Below are 18,975 nucleotides of genomic sequence, written 5' to 3'. Positions count from 1 at the left end.
CCTTCAACAGGTTTTCGATGAGAAGTTGGATTCAAATATAATCCTTTTCCTACTTTCTTCATAGCTAATTTGATATCTTTAGAATTATTTATAAATTGTGAAACCTTTTCATTGTTTTCCAAACCTGTACCAGACTTTACTGGTTCCTCTAGTATATCAGTTAGTTGTTTGTGAAGAGGTTTTTCTTCTTTATATCTTTTTTTAACTTCTTCAACCAACTGATTGTTTGCTCTATGATTGCTATAGGCATCAAAACCATTTTTAATTATGGATGATGCCGCAGCTATAGCTGGTAAAGCAGCAACTAGAGCAGGTAAGAAACCTCCAGTTTTATTATTTGTGTTGATAAATTCCAATTGTTTTGCAGACAACTTTATCTTGACTGATTTCTTTTGGGTACGCGCTTTGCTGATTTCCTTCTTTTGATATGTTGTCACTGGTAAATAAGTTTCTTTCATCACACTGTTTTTTGTTCGAATCAATTGTTTGTGATCCAAGTTTAAAGTAATTGGTTTCCCTAACTTTATTCCCTCTAGAATTAACAGTTGCTCTTTTTCATCTAAATTGACAGGAATTTTTTCATAATTTTCCTTTTTCATACCGGTACCAAAGTACCTTTTTGCACCCATGACAGCATCCACAAGCTGAGCTTGTTTTTCCAATTTTTTACTTGTATCTTTATCACGTGCAATATTTGAAGCTTCTCTCTGTAATATATAATCAGCTTCATGAAGTTCAGCAGGATCTTCCATCAATTCATAAGCAACATCATGTCTCCTAGATGCATAATCCAGTTTATTTCTTGGTTCAACTCCTTTCAATATTTGTAAAGTTGGATTTGTCCAGGGTCCAGTAAAATTATGATCTTCTAAATGCATGGGAGGTAATGGAAGCTTCTTTATTGCCCAATTTGCAACTGTACCCAACATACCACTACCTTCTTTCACTTCACCATCAAACATCACCTTGGGAATTCTTTGTCGAATTTTGTCATTCAATATAGTTTTAAAGTTGTTACTATTCATGTTTATTACAGAAAAAAAAATATCATTTCTTCTTTTTGCGTCTAATCACTTTTTTTCTAAATTTCCAAATACTTTTCAAGAGAATCGTCATCAAGAAAATACATGTTTTCATATTTTGATGCTGGGAGCTTGTTCTCCCACTTTGTGTATTAGAATTATTTCCTTCACTACTACATGGAGAGTCACTATTCATTTTATAATAGGAAATTTTTTTTTTCAAAGTTCTTTAAGTTCTTGCAAAATCCTAACAATTTCATTTCTTAAATGAGGGTTGGAATTTCCAGCTTTCTTTTCACCATACAAAACAACTAATTTATCAAACAATTCAGGCAAGTTATCCCAATAAATATATTTATCCCCAGATGTGTTGGCATACAAATTAATTTTTTTGAGAAGATATAAAATTGGTACTATTGCACTAGCATCTAAAGATCCATTTCGAATCTTTAAGTAAGTTGTAACAAATTTTTCTAGATAAATATCTATGATATCATCAATTTGATACAACCCTCCTCCCTTTTTCAGATATTTATCTATGATATCATCAATTTGATACAACCCTCCTCCCTTTTTCAGATATTTATCTAGCAAAGGTTTTATTACAGAAATGTATTTGATTCCACAACTTGATTTCACTCTGGAAGATGGGTTATTATTTTGTTTATAACTACTGGTTTTATCAATAATTTCCCAAAAATCCTTTAAATCTTCAGAATCATACTGATTTGGATCTGGATTTTTCAATGTCAACAACTGCCATAAACCATGAGTTCCTTTAAATTCAATACCACCTTTAAACTTGATGTTATTACCATTAAAAGTAATTTCTTCATTGCCAATCATCCATTTATTAATGTCTGGATCATATCGAATCCCAAAAGTAGTATCACAAATTTCTTTTTTATCATCAGCAGCATAAAATTGTAAATATTGTTTTGCTATTTCGCCAAGAACATTTTCATGAGAACTATTCCACTCAAGCATATTTTGGGTAGGTTGTGGGAAGGTTTCTGGAAGATTTTGGGAAGGTATTTGGATGGTTTCTGGAACATTTTGAGTTATTTGGTTTCTAATTTTTTCTAGTGGTGTAATGATTGGTTTAAACTGTTCTTCTAATACTTCTTGCTTATAAATTTTACCTGCTTTACTTGCCTGATACATTGCCTTCAATTCCTTTCTTATATTAACATTTTCATTTACTAAATTGTAATTATTGCTCATTTATAGTAGAAAAATTTTTTTTCCTATTATAAAATGAAGTGTGCTGGTATTATTCTGTTTACCCTTTTTGTATCAACTTTACAAGAACATGATTTATTCTTTAGATCTCAAAAAATAGTCAACAATGAGGGAGTTACACTATTTTGTAACGTTACATTTTCAGAACAAGAATTTGTGTATCAGCTGGAATGGCTTAAAGATGTTCCTTTTGACATTCCAGAACGTTTAAGTATCAATAAATTTGAATATTTGAATTCAACATCGAAGAAAAAGGTTGAGGTTGTATCATTTTTGAAAGTTATAAATGAAGGACAATACATGTGTCGAATTAGAACAAAAAAATTTGGTGAATCTTCAAGTAACTATTACTATGATTATTTGGTAGTGTCGCAGCAAAATTTAAAGAGTCAACAGCATTTGGTGACAAAAACTTGGGTAAAATTGCTTATGGAAACAGAGGGAGTCAATACAAAAATTGAATGTGTTTATAATTTTGAGAAATTTCAGTCAAATAATAAGTGGTTCAATTATAACAATGAATCCATCATTTCTAATGAGCGAATTCGTACCACAGACTTGTTTATTGAAATCAAAAATCTAACTTTTACAGATCAAAATGCGTACAGATGTGTGAGTCCAAACAATGAGTTTTATACAGCTTTAGTGGTTACAAAAAATTATAAAAAGTGGTAATATCTTTTAGAACAGTGTTCTAAAAGAACAAAGCAGTTAATTAGATGAATATTTCCATCCTAAAGAAAGGAATATTTTTCTGCATATTTCATCACATTCCCTCTTGTTGCCAAGTGAAATGAAATCTTCTGGATCAAAATTGTGACCATCTTTCAACATTAATTTATGTAAAAGAAATTTCATATTTATAAAGTTTTTTCTATGGCTATTTATCAAATCAAATTGATTGGAAAATTTTTCAAAATCATTTAGAAGTTGTTGTTCTAAATGGGAAATATCACTTGGTTTCTGCCCTGTTAAATTAGAATGAATTAGAATATAATCGTCATAGTGTTTATGATAACCTAGTTCTTTCAAGAAATAAAAAACAGTTGATTTTTTCACTTGTCCAAATGTAGATAAAGCTTCTTGTAAATGTATATAAACCTCTGGACTTATAAAATCAGTTTGTTTTCCTTGATATTTCTCCAAACACTTTTTGAAATTACTTAACCTATTGTAGTTTGAATTTTGTTTCTTGAAGCAATGAGGTTTAGAATTATGTTTGTAGTGAATTACCTCGGCAAAACATTTTTTGCATATTAAAATATTATCTCGATCTTTGAAAAATTCTCGAGTACTTCCACAGTTTTGACACCTTTTGGATGGATAATACTCTTTTTTTGATACATTGCATATGAGACCAAATCTCTGTGAAGCTTCCTTCATAATCTCATAAGGAATGATTTTTTTCATTTCATTCAAATATGTATTCACATTTGTTTTCATCAAGTTTTCTCTCGTTCTCAAATATAACATCAATATGCTTTCTGAAAATTGAAACTTGTCCATGTTTTTAAAATCATTCACAACTTCAGGAGAAAGAGCATCCTCAATGTTGTATGTTTTCACTCTTTGCTTAGATTCTTGAAATAATTGAATATTGTTCCTTAAAGTATTTGTTATAAATTCATCCAATTCTATAATAGAACTCATTTTATTATAGAAAACAATTCTTTTAACTAATGCATTTTTTTCCTAGATACCCAATCTTTCAATTCACATATGAAATCTTCTGATAGTTCTTGATTTTCTAAGATTTCTTTCCAATCTACTTTGTCTTTGAATTCTCTAATGAAATGTTCAGACAGTTTTTGACTCCATGAAATACATTCCCAGCATACTTGGTCTTTAAATTCTTTAATGAAATCTTCAGCCAGTTTTTGATGGCATGAAATCCAATGCCAATTTACTTGATCTTTGAATTCTCTAATGAAATGTTCAGACAGTTTTTGATGACCTGAAATCCAATGCCAATTTACACAATCTTTAAATTCCATGATGAAATCTTCTGATAGTTTTTGATAACGTGAAATTTCTTCCCAATTTACTTTGCCTTTGAATTCCCTTATGAAATTTTCTGATAGTTTTTGATAACGTGAAATTTCTTCCCAATTTACTTTGTCTTTGAATTCCCTAATGAAATCTTCTGACAGTTTTTGATGAACTGAAATTGCAAACCAATATACTTTGTCTTTGAATTCCCTAATGAAATCTTGTGACAGTTTTTGATGAACTGAAATTGCAAACCAATATACTTTGTCTTTGAATTCTCTGATTAAATTTTCTGATAGTTCCTGATTACTTGAAACATCATACCAATTTACATGAGAGAGTAATAATTTAAGATGTCCCTTTTCATTATTGATCATATTATTATTTTATAATAAGGAAAAAAAAATTTTAACCAAAGTTATTTATATTAGTGAAGAGAGAGTTTTCAAATGTGTGATAAAATTCTGTCTTTCTACTTCTAGTTTATAATGTCCCCAAGGTAAAGTTTCATTGTCAAATATACATCTCTTGTCATCAAATGGAGATAAACCTCTTTTATCTTGTTCAAATGTGTAAATATTATGATTTTTACTTTGTATAATTTTCTGCTTGAAACTCTTTGTTATTTTCTTCTCTAAGCATTCTTTATAATCATTATGGGTGATTTGATTTTTGATTACATGTTTCTTCACTCCTTTTGCTCTTTTCTTTTCATCTTCTTCAAATACTTTGATGGAGTACAATTTAGAAGCTAACCCTATGAATTCTTCAATACTTTTTCCTTTCATTTCATCTTTGAATTTACCAATAACTTTTTTATTAACTTGAGGAATACCATATATATTATTCTCAGGATAGTCTGATGTGTCAAATTCATCAATCATTCCTTTCATATCACTGTAAAAGTCTGGCGTTTTTATTGACAAAATTAATGAGTCTGTATCAGTATACAAAAGTTTAACATCATTTTTATATTCTCTCTTCAACCTATAATAGAAATCATACATCAATGTTTTTGAAATATCTAAAATAGAAACACCCACATAAATTGGTTGATTGAAATTGATGTGAGTTTTTTTCATGTGAACAGCTGCAAGATCTTCTGCAAAAAATGTTGATTTTACAAAATTTGGTTTTGAAACATACTTTGTATATTTTTTACCTTCACTAATCAATTTTATATCCACATGATTTCGCACATTCATCATTGTTCTACCAAACACCGAGTTATTCATCAATTTAAAAAAGTCTTTTTCAAATTCATTTTTTGCATTTTGTCTATGCTTTGTATTTTTATCAATATATACTTTCATCCAATCTGATTGGTTGAATTGAATAACTCTGTGAATTTTTTCCAATTTCAAACCTGCTTCAAGAGCCTGTCTAAGATTCAAATAATGTAAAACATATTTCTTCTTATCATATAATGTTGTGAATAATTTAGGAAGTCTATTTTCATCAATAATATTTTCTGCACAATAAGGTAGATCAGAATGATAATCATGTAATGTTTCTGGATAGCTTAAATCAACTTCAAACAGATATCCTTTGCTTTGGTTATCTCTCATTTTCAAAATTCTACTGTAAGTAAAATCGTTTGGATTTGCCCACCAAAACCCTCCATATGGTAAATGTTTACTCATAGCCCATCCATATAAATTATTTGCATCCAAATACTGAATGAATGTTGATTCTTTATTTTTATCAAATTTTTCACCCATGTACTTATGATTGGCTTTTTCATATCTATTTGAACATTGGGAAATTCCACCACGCTTGGCATTTTCAAACATGTACAACATGTCTACATCAGTTATCAATTCCAATTTTTGTTTTGTTGTTTTCAACATGCAATCCCAAGCAAATCCGGGGGTAGTATAATACCAAAGTGGATCTAACTTGTAAATTTCAAGTGCAGTTTTTCTGAAATTTTCAATCACATCTGCTAGCAAGAGTACATCAATTTTATTGTACAACATTGTAAACTCTTTTAGATTTTTAATGTTGAAATGTTCCCAAATTTTTTGAGCACGTAAAAATTCCTGTTCATCTACATGTTCATCATTCAAGGAGTTGTAGAAATTTCCCCTAGATGGTAACTCTTCCTCATCATATTTTTCTAATGAGTCCATATAATCGTAAGGGTAAGCCAATTTTTCAGTCAACAAATTGAACAATGAATCATTTCCAGGTGGTACTGTATTATCAAACCATTTCTTTAAATTTTTGAAATGACACATTTCCAAGTTTTTAGCCAATTTAGAAAGTGGTTCAGATAGAAATTTGTATGAATCTAAAAATCATAAGTTCTATTTTACCCTCTTTTCCTGAATAGTGTTGAAACTTTACAACTTTTGAGAAGCTGATGTAAGATTCCTCATTATTTGGAATTAGTTTTAAATTATCTGTAGTTCCAGCAAATTCTTTGACTAATAAGTGGGAATCATAACCAGAAAAGTTGTGAAACAAGACGGGTATGAAACTAGGTACATTGTAATTCAAGTTGCAAAGACTATGAGCTGCACCTCTATATTCACCTGTTATATGGTCATGATCCTGAACTTTCTTTTTATTTTTTTCTTCATCATCTAATTTCTCTTTCAAATCTAATTCTAATTTCTCTAGTCTATCAGTCAGTGTTTGATCATCATGATACTTTAAAATATTTGAAGTAATTTCTATTTCTTTTCTCAATTTATTAATATTTTTTTCCATCATAGGTGGGAAATCACTCAATTTTCTTTCACAAATATGACATATTGTTGCTTCTTTATATTCACATTTTTGTATATTGGTCAGTTTCTTCATTTTTTTACAATTATATATGTATTCATTAGCAATACGTACTGCATCTTCTGATAATTTTTCACACAATACTTGAGGGGTATTACTTCCAAAATATTCAAACATGTTCTCTGATATTTCTCCATTCTCATATAAAATGTAATAAACACAACTAATTGGTACGTGCTCTTGAATTTTTTGTGTTTTAGCATCTTCCTCTACTTTAGTTTTTTCAAGTTTTCTAAGTATACACTCAAAATCAGCTATTATTGTGAAAGGAATTTTCATTGATCGATTATAGTTTGTAAATTCACAAATGTTATCACTTTTAAGAGGAAGTTTTACTGCAACTGGATCATGTACTTTACAGCTTTCTCTATGTTCTAAATATTTAACTTCACTGTAAAAATGACAAAGGCACCTTTTGCACAAAAAATGTATTTTTTGAGTGTTTTTGGTTAATTGACTTTTAATCAATTTTGTTAGATCCTTAATCCAACAGTAGTGAGTATTTCTATCATTACTCTCTTCACATAAATACAATAAATCAACATGTTTTGTTTTCTCTTCTTTAGTAATATGTAAGGGATAAATTTTATAACGATCATCATGATGATAAACATTAATAGATAATCCACCTTCTACCAATTTCAATTCATTCACTTTATTTTCAAATTTCTCTATGTCTTTAATTTTCATCGGAAATTCAATATCTTTCAAAGCTTTATCAAAAGTTTTCTCATATGCTTTGTACTTTATTATTTCTTGTGGATTATCTTTTGCAGGATATAAACATGCTAAAAGTGACCATAAAAAGCATTTATTATCAGTATTTTTAACATTTATAATTGCTTTCTTATCTTTTAAAATTTTTGGAAGATCAATATAGGAACTTGCTCTAAGCGGGTCATATTTGTTTATATTTACTCTAAAACTATTGATTGATATTATTCGCCATGGACTACCTGTTAATTCATCAATGATATTTTCATGTCTATCAAGTACACTCTTCATTAAAGTTGAAATTCCATTTGTTAATTCACTTCTATTAGTAATTCTATCATTCTTAGTTTGCAAATGTTTGTATGCAATTTTTGTTTCATCTCGAGTGTCTACATAAGTTGCAGAAACACAAAAATTCACTTTAATACCACTATGCTTTTTCATCCATTCTTGAAGTAAAGAACTAACATGTTTTTTCATAAAATGTAAAAACTTTGACATATCTTTAATATCCCAGTTATTTTTCATATCAAATTGAGCATGTCTTGATTTAAAATTTTCATCCACAAATTCCCATTTAGGAAGAGGCAATGATTTGTTTGAGTGAAAATCAAGCAATCTGTCTATTATTTGATCTTTTCCCAATTTTTTATTGATATTAAATTTGTTATCCTGAATAAATTTGATCAAATTCTTTTCTGATAATTTCAACAATTTTTCTCTATCAATATTAATAGCCTTGATTTTATCTTTGTTCACTAACAAATCTGATTTTTTCATTTTATCAACATTTTTCATTCCATACCACTTCAATTCCGTCTTTAATTCTTTCACATTAATCTTGACTTCATTGTGTTTCTTTGTTTTTAAATGTCTGGCATAGTTCTTGTATGTAATTTTACACATACACTTCTCACATGTTCTTAAAGGTGCTTGGTTATCCATTTTATTATAGTTATTCATTTTATTATTGAAATTGATTTCTTTAACTAATGGATCAATTTCTAAAAGATGGTGTACTTCAAATGCAAAAAAATTCGTTCACAGTGGAAAAAATTCATTAGTTAAAAGAATCAGTTTCTATGATAAAGGTGTTGGTGTTTGTGTTACCACTTTATTAGAGATAACGTTTTCTTTAACTAGTGGTATAATGGTAATGTTGTGATGAAATTTTTGCATTTGTTTGAAATGTTCAAGTTTTGAAAGAATTTGTATTTCATTGAAATGTTTAAGTTTTGAATGAATTTTTGCATTTCATTGAAATGTTTAAGTTTTGAAAGAATTTTTGCATTTCATTGAAATGTTCAAGTTTTGATGAAATTTTTGCATTTGTTTGAAATGTTTAAGTATTGCAAAAAATTTTGCATTTCATTTCAATATCTAAGTTTTGTAAATATTTTTGCATTTGATTGAATGAAAAACTATGTGAAGGTTTATGTGAAATTTTTCACATAAGTTTCCACATACTTTTGAATTTAAAATGTATTGTAAGAATTCTTACTCCAGTGCCAGGAAATACATTTTATATCTACTAGTACCTACTTATATCAAATGATAAATAATATTCATGTTTTCATTAAGTTCAACCTGAGTTTTTCAATTTGATCCGTTTTGAGGACCCCCATATCTCCTCTCTTCCCCCTTCCCATACGAAGTCAGAATTCAAATTCTGAATCAACTTACAAACACCTAATTTTAAGCCGATCATCATGTTCTCCAGTTTAATAATTTTGTTGGTACATACTATTTTCGTGAAAAATCTGGATAATTTTTTCAGGCCCTGAAACAACTTTCAAGCAATTTTAGGTTTTTTTTTGTGAAAAAAAAATCGCAAATGAATTTTTGGAGAATTTTTTAGCTTTTTAGTGAGTTTTAAAATCATTTATCGAACGAATCTTTAATTTTCCGTGTAGGCACATTGCGGTATCTAACAAGGGAACCTCTTGAGGTGTCCGCCTCCCATTTGAACGGGATCGCGATTTTTGGGAAAAGCATGTTCTAAAACCCCAAAATCCAAATTTTCAGCTGCCCAAGTTCATTCTTCGATTTTTGGCGAATTTTTGAAAATCCAAATTGACTATTTTGGTGATTTATCTATGCTTTTTTTAAAAGTATGTACTTGATTAGTAGAAATATTCAAAATAAGTCCTAAAACTGATATTAACCCGCAAAATCCAAATTTCGCCATTTCAAACCATTCTGGAGCTTCCAGCGCTATTTTTCAATTTCTCCAGAATTTTGAATTTGCTCCATTAGGCGTGAATATGAAGTTGGGCAGCTAAAAATCGAGTTGTGTGTTATACTCGATCTGTTTAACGAGTTTATCCACATTTGAGTCGATTTTGGGAGGGACACCTCAAGAGTGGTTTTTTGACCAGCTTTTTTTCATAATAAGAAATCCAAAAAAATCAAAATTTTACCGTTTACGAGGAAATTTTTGAAATTTGTGCGAATCGCAGTATTTTGTCATGAACTAACCCCGCGAGGGCAAATTTCGACATTTCCAGCTATTCTGGAGGATCCAGCGCGATTTTTCAATTTCTCCAGAATTTTGAACTTGCTTCAGAAGGCGTGAATATGAAGTTGGGCAGCTAAAAATCGAGTTGTATGTTATACTCGACCTGTTTAACGAATTTGTCCAAATCTGAACCGATTCTGGAGCGGACACCTCAAGAGTGGTTTTTTGACCAGCTTTTTTTCAAAATAAAAATATCCAAAAGCCAAAAATTCCTCGTTTGTGAGAACATTTTTGAAATTTGCGCGAATTGCTGTATTTCGTCATTAATTAACCACACGAGAGCAAATTTCGCCATTTCCAGCCTTTCTTGGGCCCCTCTTTAATTTTTGGATATTTTTATTAATTATTATGCTTATGAAAATAGCTTGTCAAAAACCCACTCTTGAGGTGTCCCCTCCAGAATCGGCTCAAATGTGAATAAATTCGCTAAACAGTTCGAGTAAGTATAACACACAACCCGATTTTTAGCTGCCCAACTTCATATTCACGCCTTCTGGAGCAAATTGAAAATTCTGGAGAAATTGAAAAATCGCGCTGGAGCCTCCAGAATGGCTGGAAATGGCGAAATTTGGATTTGGGGGGGTTAATATCAGTTTTAGGACTTATTTTGAACATTTTTACTGATCAAGTACGTACTTTTTAAAAAAAAGCATAAATCACCAAAATAGTCAATTTGGATTTTCAAAAATTCGCCAAAAATCGAAGAATGAACTTGGGCAGCTGAAAATTTGGATTTTGGGGTTTTAGAACATGCTTTTCCCAAAAATCGCGGTCCCGTCCAAATCGGAGGCGGACACCTCGAGTGGTTCCCTTGTAAGATCAGTAAGATGAGATTCTCTTCAGTTTTGGTTTTGTTCATTTTTTTTTTTTAGGTAGGATTGTTTGTGATTTGTGAAATCATTTTGAAATGGAACAAATGGAGTATGAACTCAATAAAAAATGAAGTACCTATGGTGGCGTTAACGTTGATTAATACGAAATTTTGAGGTCTACAAGTTTTGTTCAATGCATTTTCCCCTGAAATATTATGTAGTTATAATGCGATTTCGAGTTTTATGTTGGTACCTATTGTTGGTAAAAGGAAGAGAAAATGAAAAATCATATGCAAAACTTGAATCAAAGTTTTTTTCTTTTTTGCTTTTTCATCACTTTTCTGACAATTTCGACCCTCTTCTTATGGAAAGTACCATCTCAGAAGTGTTCAACCTTTTCAAAATAATTGTACCCATTTACCTAAGTGGTAGAATTATGTGGATTCATTCGCGAGTATGTACAAATACGTAAATACTAAAGCTCTTTAATACAAGTATGGAAATAGAGTATGCTCTTAAGAAAGTCATAGCATTTTACGTATGTGTTGCGTACTGCGCATGGCAGGTTGGTGTCGTCACGCGGTGGAGGTGGGTGGAGCAAACAATGGGGTGCAACGTTGTACGTGAACAGCTGATTTGATGCTTGCTCGCGCACTGCGCAGTACGTAAAACTTACGTAAAATCCTATGACTTTCTTAAGAGTATAATCTATTTCCATACTTGTATTAAAGAGCTTTAGTAAATACCAACCCTAAAACAGGTACGCTGGCATTCTGATCCTGACTATCACAATACAATAGGGCTACTTTGTGAGCTATCTAAGAAACCAAGGTGAATGGGTATTAGATAGAGAGTGGAAACAATTGAACGTAAAATCGTAAAAAAAAAAAAATACATACTACCCTCGACTACCCAAACAAGAAGCATCATTCTGAATAAAGAGACAGAGAGAGAGAAATTATATTGACATGTGGCCGCACTGCAGACGTTCCACAACGAAGGAAAAACAGAGAGAAAAAAAAGGGAATTTTCAAGATGATGTGTGTTGGTAGTCGAGGAGCAACACAACGTTGCGGTGTTGCAAGCTATTACAAACTCGTTATCACTGTGGACCAAAGTGACCAAAGTAGGTAACGCCCAATATACGAGTACGTTTTGTATTTTATTCAATTCACTTACTGACAAATTATCATTATTTTAACATTTGTATACCGATTTTTTCAGAGTATAAGGTGGATGAAATGGTTGGAAAAAGTTTTTACCAGGATAACACAAAGTTGTTTCAAGTCATCTTACGGTCGAAAACTCCTGTTGCTTTTATTTTCCCTCCTGGCTCGGGGAAATCGAGCATAGCGCAACTGTTTGAATCGTATGCCTCGAAGTCGAAAACTATCGATGAAGATGCTAGTGATGAAGAAAGAATTCGGTATGAAAACACGAATAAATTTTTCGACTCTTGTTGGTTCGCGTCAAAGAAGAGTGATCTTTACACGAAATATCGTAGAAATTGCCCTGTCGTGTACATTGACTTTGGAGATGTAAATATTGGCGAAAGCGCTGGGTTATTTTATCAGTGTTTGAGAGCTATAATGATAGCGGTTCTTAAGGAACACTGCCCAGAAGATCATTTGTCAAGTGAACTGTTGAATATGCGGGAAGGCAAAGCTGTGCTCGGTTCCTTACCAAATCTCATTTCATTGCTTACGACGACGGTACATGACCATGTTTACATATGTCATCCTAGATTCCTGCGATGTAGTGTTTAATCAACTGGAAAAACTTGAGAGGAATCAGCCCCACGCATCTTTATCGAAGTCATTCGCGACGTTTCTAAAACCTGCAGTTGAAAGTACCAGCGCGAAGTATGTTTACTTTGGTGTTAATCCAAATTTCGTTATCAGACACATTGATCCCGAAATGGAATTTTATTCAATTTATGTTCCTGCTGTGCCACAAACAAAGAAAGCAGAGTACGAAAAAAATAGAGAATTGGTGCGCGAATGTTTTTCTTATTCGAAAGAATCGATTAAAAAAGCATGCGAATATCTGAAATTGGAAAATGTCGATGATGTAGTGAAGCGGTGTATTGAAGTGGCTGAATTTTCATTCAATGGCTTCGAGTTAATCAACCCTTATTTGGCAACCGCTCATCTTACCACTTTAAAAAGCAGAACCTCGTACTGTGTAAACATCGCGCCAGCAAGATCTCTCTGGCACGAAGCTATTTATTTCACCGAGAAAGATATTGATATTATTGGAAAGAGCTTAACCAATGGCACCACCGCATTGTCTTTTCCTATGCTAGTGTCCTGTACGGATATGGATATCTTGAAATCGTTTACACAAGACAGAACGTTGTTTTGTGATCTTCTTATCTATGGCGGATACTTCTCCGGTGAAACCAAAAACGAAAGTGAAAACGAACATGTGATATGGCCTTCGAACCGAACTACTAAACTAGTACTGGAATATATGTTGGAAAATATTTGGAAACAGAAATACCAGATCGGTTTTACTAAAGCCAAAAGCATTTTTAATCTACTACGAGGACTTAAATTTCAAGAAGTGTGTGAAGAAATTGCCACTTCCCTGGCTCATCAACCGTCCGAAATGTCATCACGCGAATTCAATTCATTCACGAAGGATAACCGTCAAAAGTCTGTGGGTAATCGAAAAAAGCCTGCTGATGACGAATCCGAGTACAAATCGAAGCTAAGAAAAAGGCGGTAGAATTTATGTTACATATCGTAATCCTGTAGTTCTAAGTCGAAGAAGTTTGTCCAGTACGCCAATTTCAACGTGCTTCTATGTTCGATTTGTTTGTTTTGTTATTTTCTGTATCCTAAGTTGTTTGTAATTGTAAATATTTGTTCATAAAATCATTAGAATGGCAGAACCAAATGAAACCATTTACGAAGGCAAAACTTCAGTTATGAATGGAAAGTCCATATTCTATAAGAATACTCCTCAGAATAAGACCGTCAAAAGACCATTCGCCGATCACGCAGAGAAAAACAATTTATTCCTAACTCAAAATGACTCGATTCAATCTACCGATGAAGTAAGCAGAATTCTCTATCGAATAATTGTAATCTTTATTCAAACATTCTTCATAACTGGTGACTTTTCTACAGACTGGTATCACTGCTGTGCTCTGAAGCTCTATCTGCGTCCGGTTTACGATCCTTACGATACGCGTTAGAAGTACCAAATGTTGGAAAAATTCTCGCCAATGATTTCTCCAGAGCAGCTATATGAACGCGATGAATAAGAATATCAATGAGAATCATGTCGACGGTATCGTAGAAGTTAGTGTTGAGTAATTTTATATTCATCGGTTCATTTACGTTTTAGCGTTGATTAATATTCATTTTATTTTATACAGATGGTTATTGCAGAAGTTGAATTTCGAGAATAGATCAATACCAGCTTAACCAGCTATCGACCTGGATCCTTAAGGGTGTTCTACCAAGTTTCTCGATTCAGCCATCAACTGTATCGCAGATGGTGACTTTTACAGATGACGATGAGGCAGTACTCGCCAATGCTTATCCTCTTGTGTACATTGCAATTACAAACAACGAGTAAGAATCTTCATTCGTTCATGCTCTACGTTCTACGATGACCTAATGTTCTACATATTTATTTTAATTCAACTCATCTTATATTTCACTGATCGGCGATCCTTTTTGGAATGATAAAATTATACTATGAAGAATTCGTTGAAAAAGTGTTGATAATAGCTCAGAAAGGCGAATTAGGAATGCATAAACGTATGATTGGCATGTTGACCGTAAATGAAGAACTAAACTATGTTCCTTTATTTTACACCATCGACGTTTTCATCCTCTAAAATGTACGCTGTCCTAATAACTAAGTAATATTCCACTAGCTAAATTCGGGTGCTCGTTTTCATTTTTGAATATCCTCATTTCCTTAAATGAGAAAAAACACCACTATGAACTTAACTGTGATGCTCATCGTGTTCTTTGCTCCTTTTTCTTTCTTTTCGTTCGCTATAATATTACTTTCCCCGTTGACTACTTTGTAATAGTTTTTTTTTTTAAGGAATAAGTGGTACATTATGAGTTTTTCCTTTGGGTTTATTTGAGCGACATATATACGAGCTTTTTTCCTTCCTCACATAATTGTGATTCTCTACATATGTAAATAAACGTTGAGTTCTGCGTTTTTATTTGTTTTTTTTTTCGCAGAATTATGATGCGAGGTACTGAGGTAGGGCAGATTTTTGGCTGCTGCTAATTGCTAATCGACAAATCGTTGATCGATATCGTGAAAAATTGATCTATTTTTGAATGCTGGAACAATAATATTTATTAATTACTCGTAATAAATAACATAGCCATAAAATTTAAAAAAAGTGAAATTCTATCTGCACCAAAAAAATGAAAATAATTTCTTATTTTAATTTAACAAACAATTATTGCAACTTGCAACCTCCAACCTATACAAGTACGCTTCACACAGCTGATAGAAGAAAAAAAATAAAAAAGTAAAAAAACTAATCAGGGATTCAGGGACATGTTCGTAGACTTCAGATTTACCCAGTAGAGTGCAGAAACGAAATTGTAACATGTGCTCGGATTTCACTTTCCTGCCTTGACGAGTTGGATAATTTTTCTTACAAACATTTTTCATTTTCAGTTCTGTTTCATATCATATCCTTCATTCCTTCGCATCTGGCATCTGAGGATTTCGAAAGTCAGTAAAAATGTCCACTGTGATGTCAACCAGCTCCTTATGGAGTCATGAAGAACCTATAGCAATTCATCTGAGAGCAGTCTTAGCAGAGAAAGATCTCGCATTCGGTAAGTATAACACGATTACTCAAATTTCTTGTTTATTTAAAGTAAAACCTGAACCTTTTGATAAAATATTAATTAAATTGAGGAGCTCATTGCAAAAGTAGCCCTTGTCACATGAACCTATGCAATCTCCAAAGCTCTCCCTTGAGCGTACCCAGTATCATGAATGTAAACTCTATAAAGCAATTCCTCTCAGGGCTACTCAGGCTAGACTAACTTGACGGTCATTTCATCATTACAACATGATCTCCGCTGTTGGCAATAGGTGCAATCGAATAAAACGTGTCTAAAAGTTCATGTGACAAGGGCTACTTTTGCAATGAGCTCCTCAATTGGAACTCTCAGACGAAAGTTCACACAACGAAGTAAAGAAAGCATACTGTAAGTTCAGAAAATATATGGGCTATCTTCAATTTTCCAATGTCATTTTATAGCTAATAAAAACCGTTGAGTGAAAAGTATTAAAATGTAATTTATTTACTTCGTTATCAATGAATAATCGATGAAATAAATGCATTACATTTTATTTACCTACTTGCTTTTCAAATGCAATTAAAAACAGGAGAATGAATTTTGGAGATTCGGACCGGACACTCACATAGGGGCGCTAGTGAGCTGGCTAGAATGTTTACATTTTTCAGACGGGGCTTTCTTATCAGCGTTTACGAAAGCATTAATTTCAAGGGTTAAAACTGAAAAATTAATTCGATGAACATTATTTTTACGATTATTATTGCATATTAATCATGACCGACTCATATTTTCATTTTTAACTCGTAAATCCAACGTTTTGGTAAAATACGACTGATAAGAAAGGGTTAAGAAAAAAGCCCCGTCTGAACTCTAGAACAATGGGCACACTAGCGCCATCTACGTGAGTGTCCGGCCCGAATAGGGTTGAAAAAAAAGGTTCCACTTCAAATATCACTTCACATGTAAATATATTTTTTTTTCAAAAATGTTTTTATTTTTTTTGTTTTGCACAGACCATCTAGAAAATGGACAAATCGCCTTGGCCACGCAACAATGGGAACCTGGTCTAAATACAAGTACGTTTTGTGTTTTATTCAATTTACTGACAAATTATCATTTCATTACCTATTTTTTAACATTTGTGTACCCATTTTTTAGCGCATGAAGTGGATGTAATGCTAAACGAATGCTATTTCCAAGACAACACAAAACTATTTCCAGTCATCACAGAGTCGGATATTCCTGTTGCATTCTTCTTCCCTCCTGGATCAGGGAAATCGAGCGTAGCGAGACTATTCGAATTGTATGCTTCGAATTCAAAATCTGTCGTTGGTGACAATGAGCATAGTAAAAAAAAGAAGTATGCAGAAATGGATTCATTTTTCAAGAAGTGTCGGTTCGCATCAGAAAGCCCTGAACTTTACAAAAAATATCGAAGTAATCACGCAGTCGTCAACATAGATTTTAAAGACGTACATATTGCGCAAAATGACGACGAGTGGTTTTTTGCGTCTTTATGCAGTTTAATGGAATTGATTTGGAATGAATACGCACCGGAAGAATATATATCAAGCGAACAAGAAAGATTGGGCGATGTTATGGACGAAGTGGTGTCTTCGTTGCAAAGGCTCGTATTATATCTTGCGCAATCAAATGAAAAAGTTTTCATTTTACTGGACTCCTGCGATGTAGTTTTCAACCTGCTCGCGAAAGTTGAGCAGAATCGGGAGGACAAAAATTTATCGAAGTTATTCCGGACATTTTTACTATTTGAAAATGAAATTCCCAAAGCGAAGCATGTATTTTTTGGAGTGAATCCGTATTTCGCTGTAAAAACCCTCGATTGCCAGATTGATATTTATTCAATTTGGATGCCATCAAAAGTACGAGAAGGATACATACAATACGAGACAAATAAAAGTTTGGTTCGTGAATGTTTTTCTTATTCCGAAGAATCAATTAAAAAAGTATCTACGCGTCTAGAATTGGGTGATGTCGATGTAATATTGAACCAGTGTATCGAAGTTGCCAAATGTTCATTTAATGGCTTCGAGTTGATCAACCCCTATTTGGCAACCGCCTATCTTACCACTCTAAAACGCAGAACTTCGTACAGTGTAAAAAGTGGGCCAGGATATCTCTGGGACGAAGCTATTTATTTCACCGAGAAAGATGTTGATATTATTGGAAAGAGCTTAACCAATGACACCACCGCATTGTCGTTTCCTATGCTAGTATCCTGTACGGATATGGATATCTTGAAATCGTTTACACAAGACAGAACGTTGTTTTATGATCTTCTTATCTATGGCGGATACTTTTCCAGTGAAACCAAAAACGAAAGTGAAAACGAACATGTGATATGGCCTTCGAACCAAACTACCAAACTAGTACTGGAATACATGATGGAAAATATTTGGAAAAAGAAATACCAGATCGGTTTTACTAAAGCTAAAAGCATTTTTACTCTGCTACGAGGACTTAAATTTCAAGAAGCGTGTGAAGAAATTGCCTCTTCCGTGGCTCATCAACCGTCCGAAATGTCATCACGCGAATCCAATTCGTTCACTATGGATAACCGTCAAAAGTCTGCGGGTAATCGAAAAAAGCCTGCTGATGACGAATCCGGGTACAAATCGAAGTTAAGAAAAAGGCGGTAGAATTGATGTTACATATCCTGTGGTTCTTCTACGTCGAAGGAGTTTCTCTAGTAATACGTCAATTTCAACGTGCTTTTAATTTCGCTATGTTGTTACTTTTTCTCTGTAATATACCCATAGATTTTTGTTTTGATATTTTTCGTATCCTCTTGATCCTCTACAGGGTGTCCGAGGAGTGGCGGTACAAACTTCAGATTTGGATATAACCGGGTACGACTAAAAAAAAAACGTTAGATGAACAGGTTGCCTAACTTGAAAATTGAAGGGGAAAAATTACATTTTAATAATATAAACAAATGAAATGAAAATTTTGATGGTGGGACAGGTGGGAACTGGTAGTACTTTGAAAACTGAGCAAATTTTGACCTTACAAATTTTTGCCCAACTTGAAAATTGAAGGGGCTATGACCACATTTAGAATAAAAA

General features: G+C 32.5%; 1 protein-coding gene across 3 annotated transcripts; it reads left to right on the top strand.

Annotated features, from left to right (window-relative positions):
• Positions 1–12,132: 12,132 nt before the first annotated feature.
• Positions 12,133–18,682, top strand: LOC135848517 (uncharacterized). 3 transcript variants are annotated; one of them, XM_065368457.1, is made up of 8 exons: positions 12,137–12,238; positions 12,315–13,873; positions 13,977–14,151; positions 14,225–14,398; positions 14,476–14,674; positions 15,756–15,919; positions 16,903–16,965; positions 17,048–18,682. In XM_065368457.1, the coding sequence occupies exons 6-8, from the start codon at positions 15,823–15,825 to the stop codon at positions 18,547–18,549; spliced, it is 1,662 nt and encodes a 553-aa protein (XP_065224529.1). In that variant the 5' UTR covers positions 12,137–12,238; positions 12,315–13,873; positions 13,977–14,151; positions 14,225–14,398; positions 14,476–14,674; positions 15,756–15,822; the 3' UTR covers positions 18,550–18,682. The 3 variants fall into 3 exon arrangements, with proteins under 3 accessions (XP_065224511.1, XP_065224529.1, XP_065224520.1); XM_065368448.1 differs by having other exon boundaries at positions 12,315–13,899; XM_065368439.1 differs by having other exon boundaries at positions 12,133–12,216; positions 12,315–14,151.
• The last annotated feature ends 293 nt before the right edge of the window (positions 18,683–18,975 follow it).

The sequence above is a fragment of the Planococcus citri genome, chromosome 1 (assembly GCF_950023065.1).
Source record: "Planococcus citri chromosome 1, ihPlaCitr1.1, whole genome shotgun sequence".
In the NCBI taxonomy this organism is placed as follows: Eukaryota; Metazoa; Arthropoda; class Insecta; order Hemiptera; family Pseudococcidae; genus Planococcus; species Planococcus citri.
Note: the sequence above shows the minus strand (reverse complement) of the source record. Positions and strands in the feature narration are given on the sequence as shown.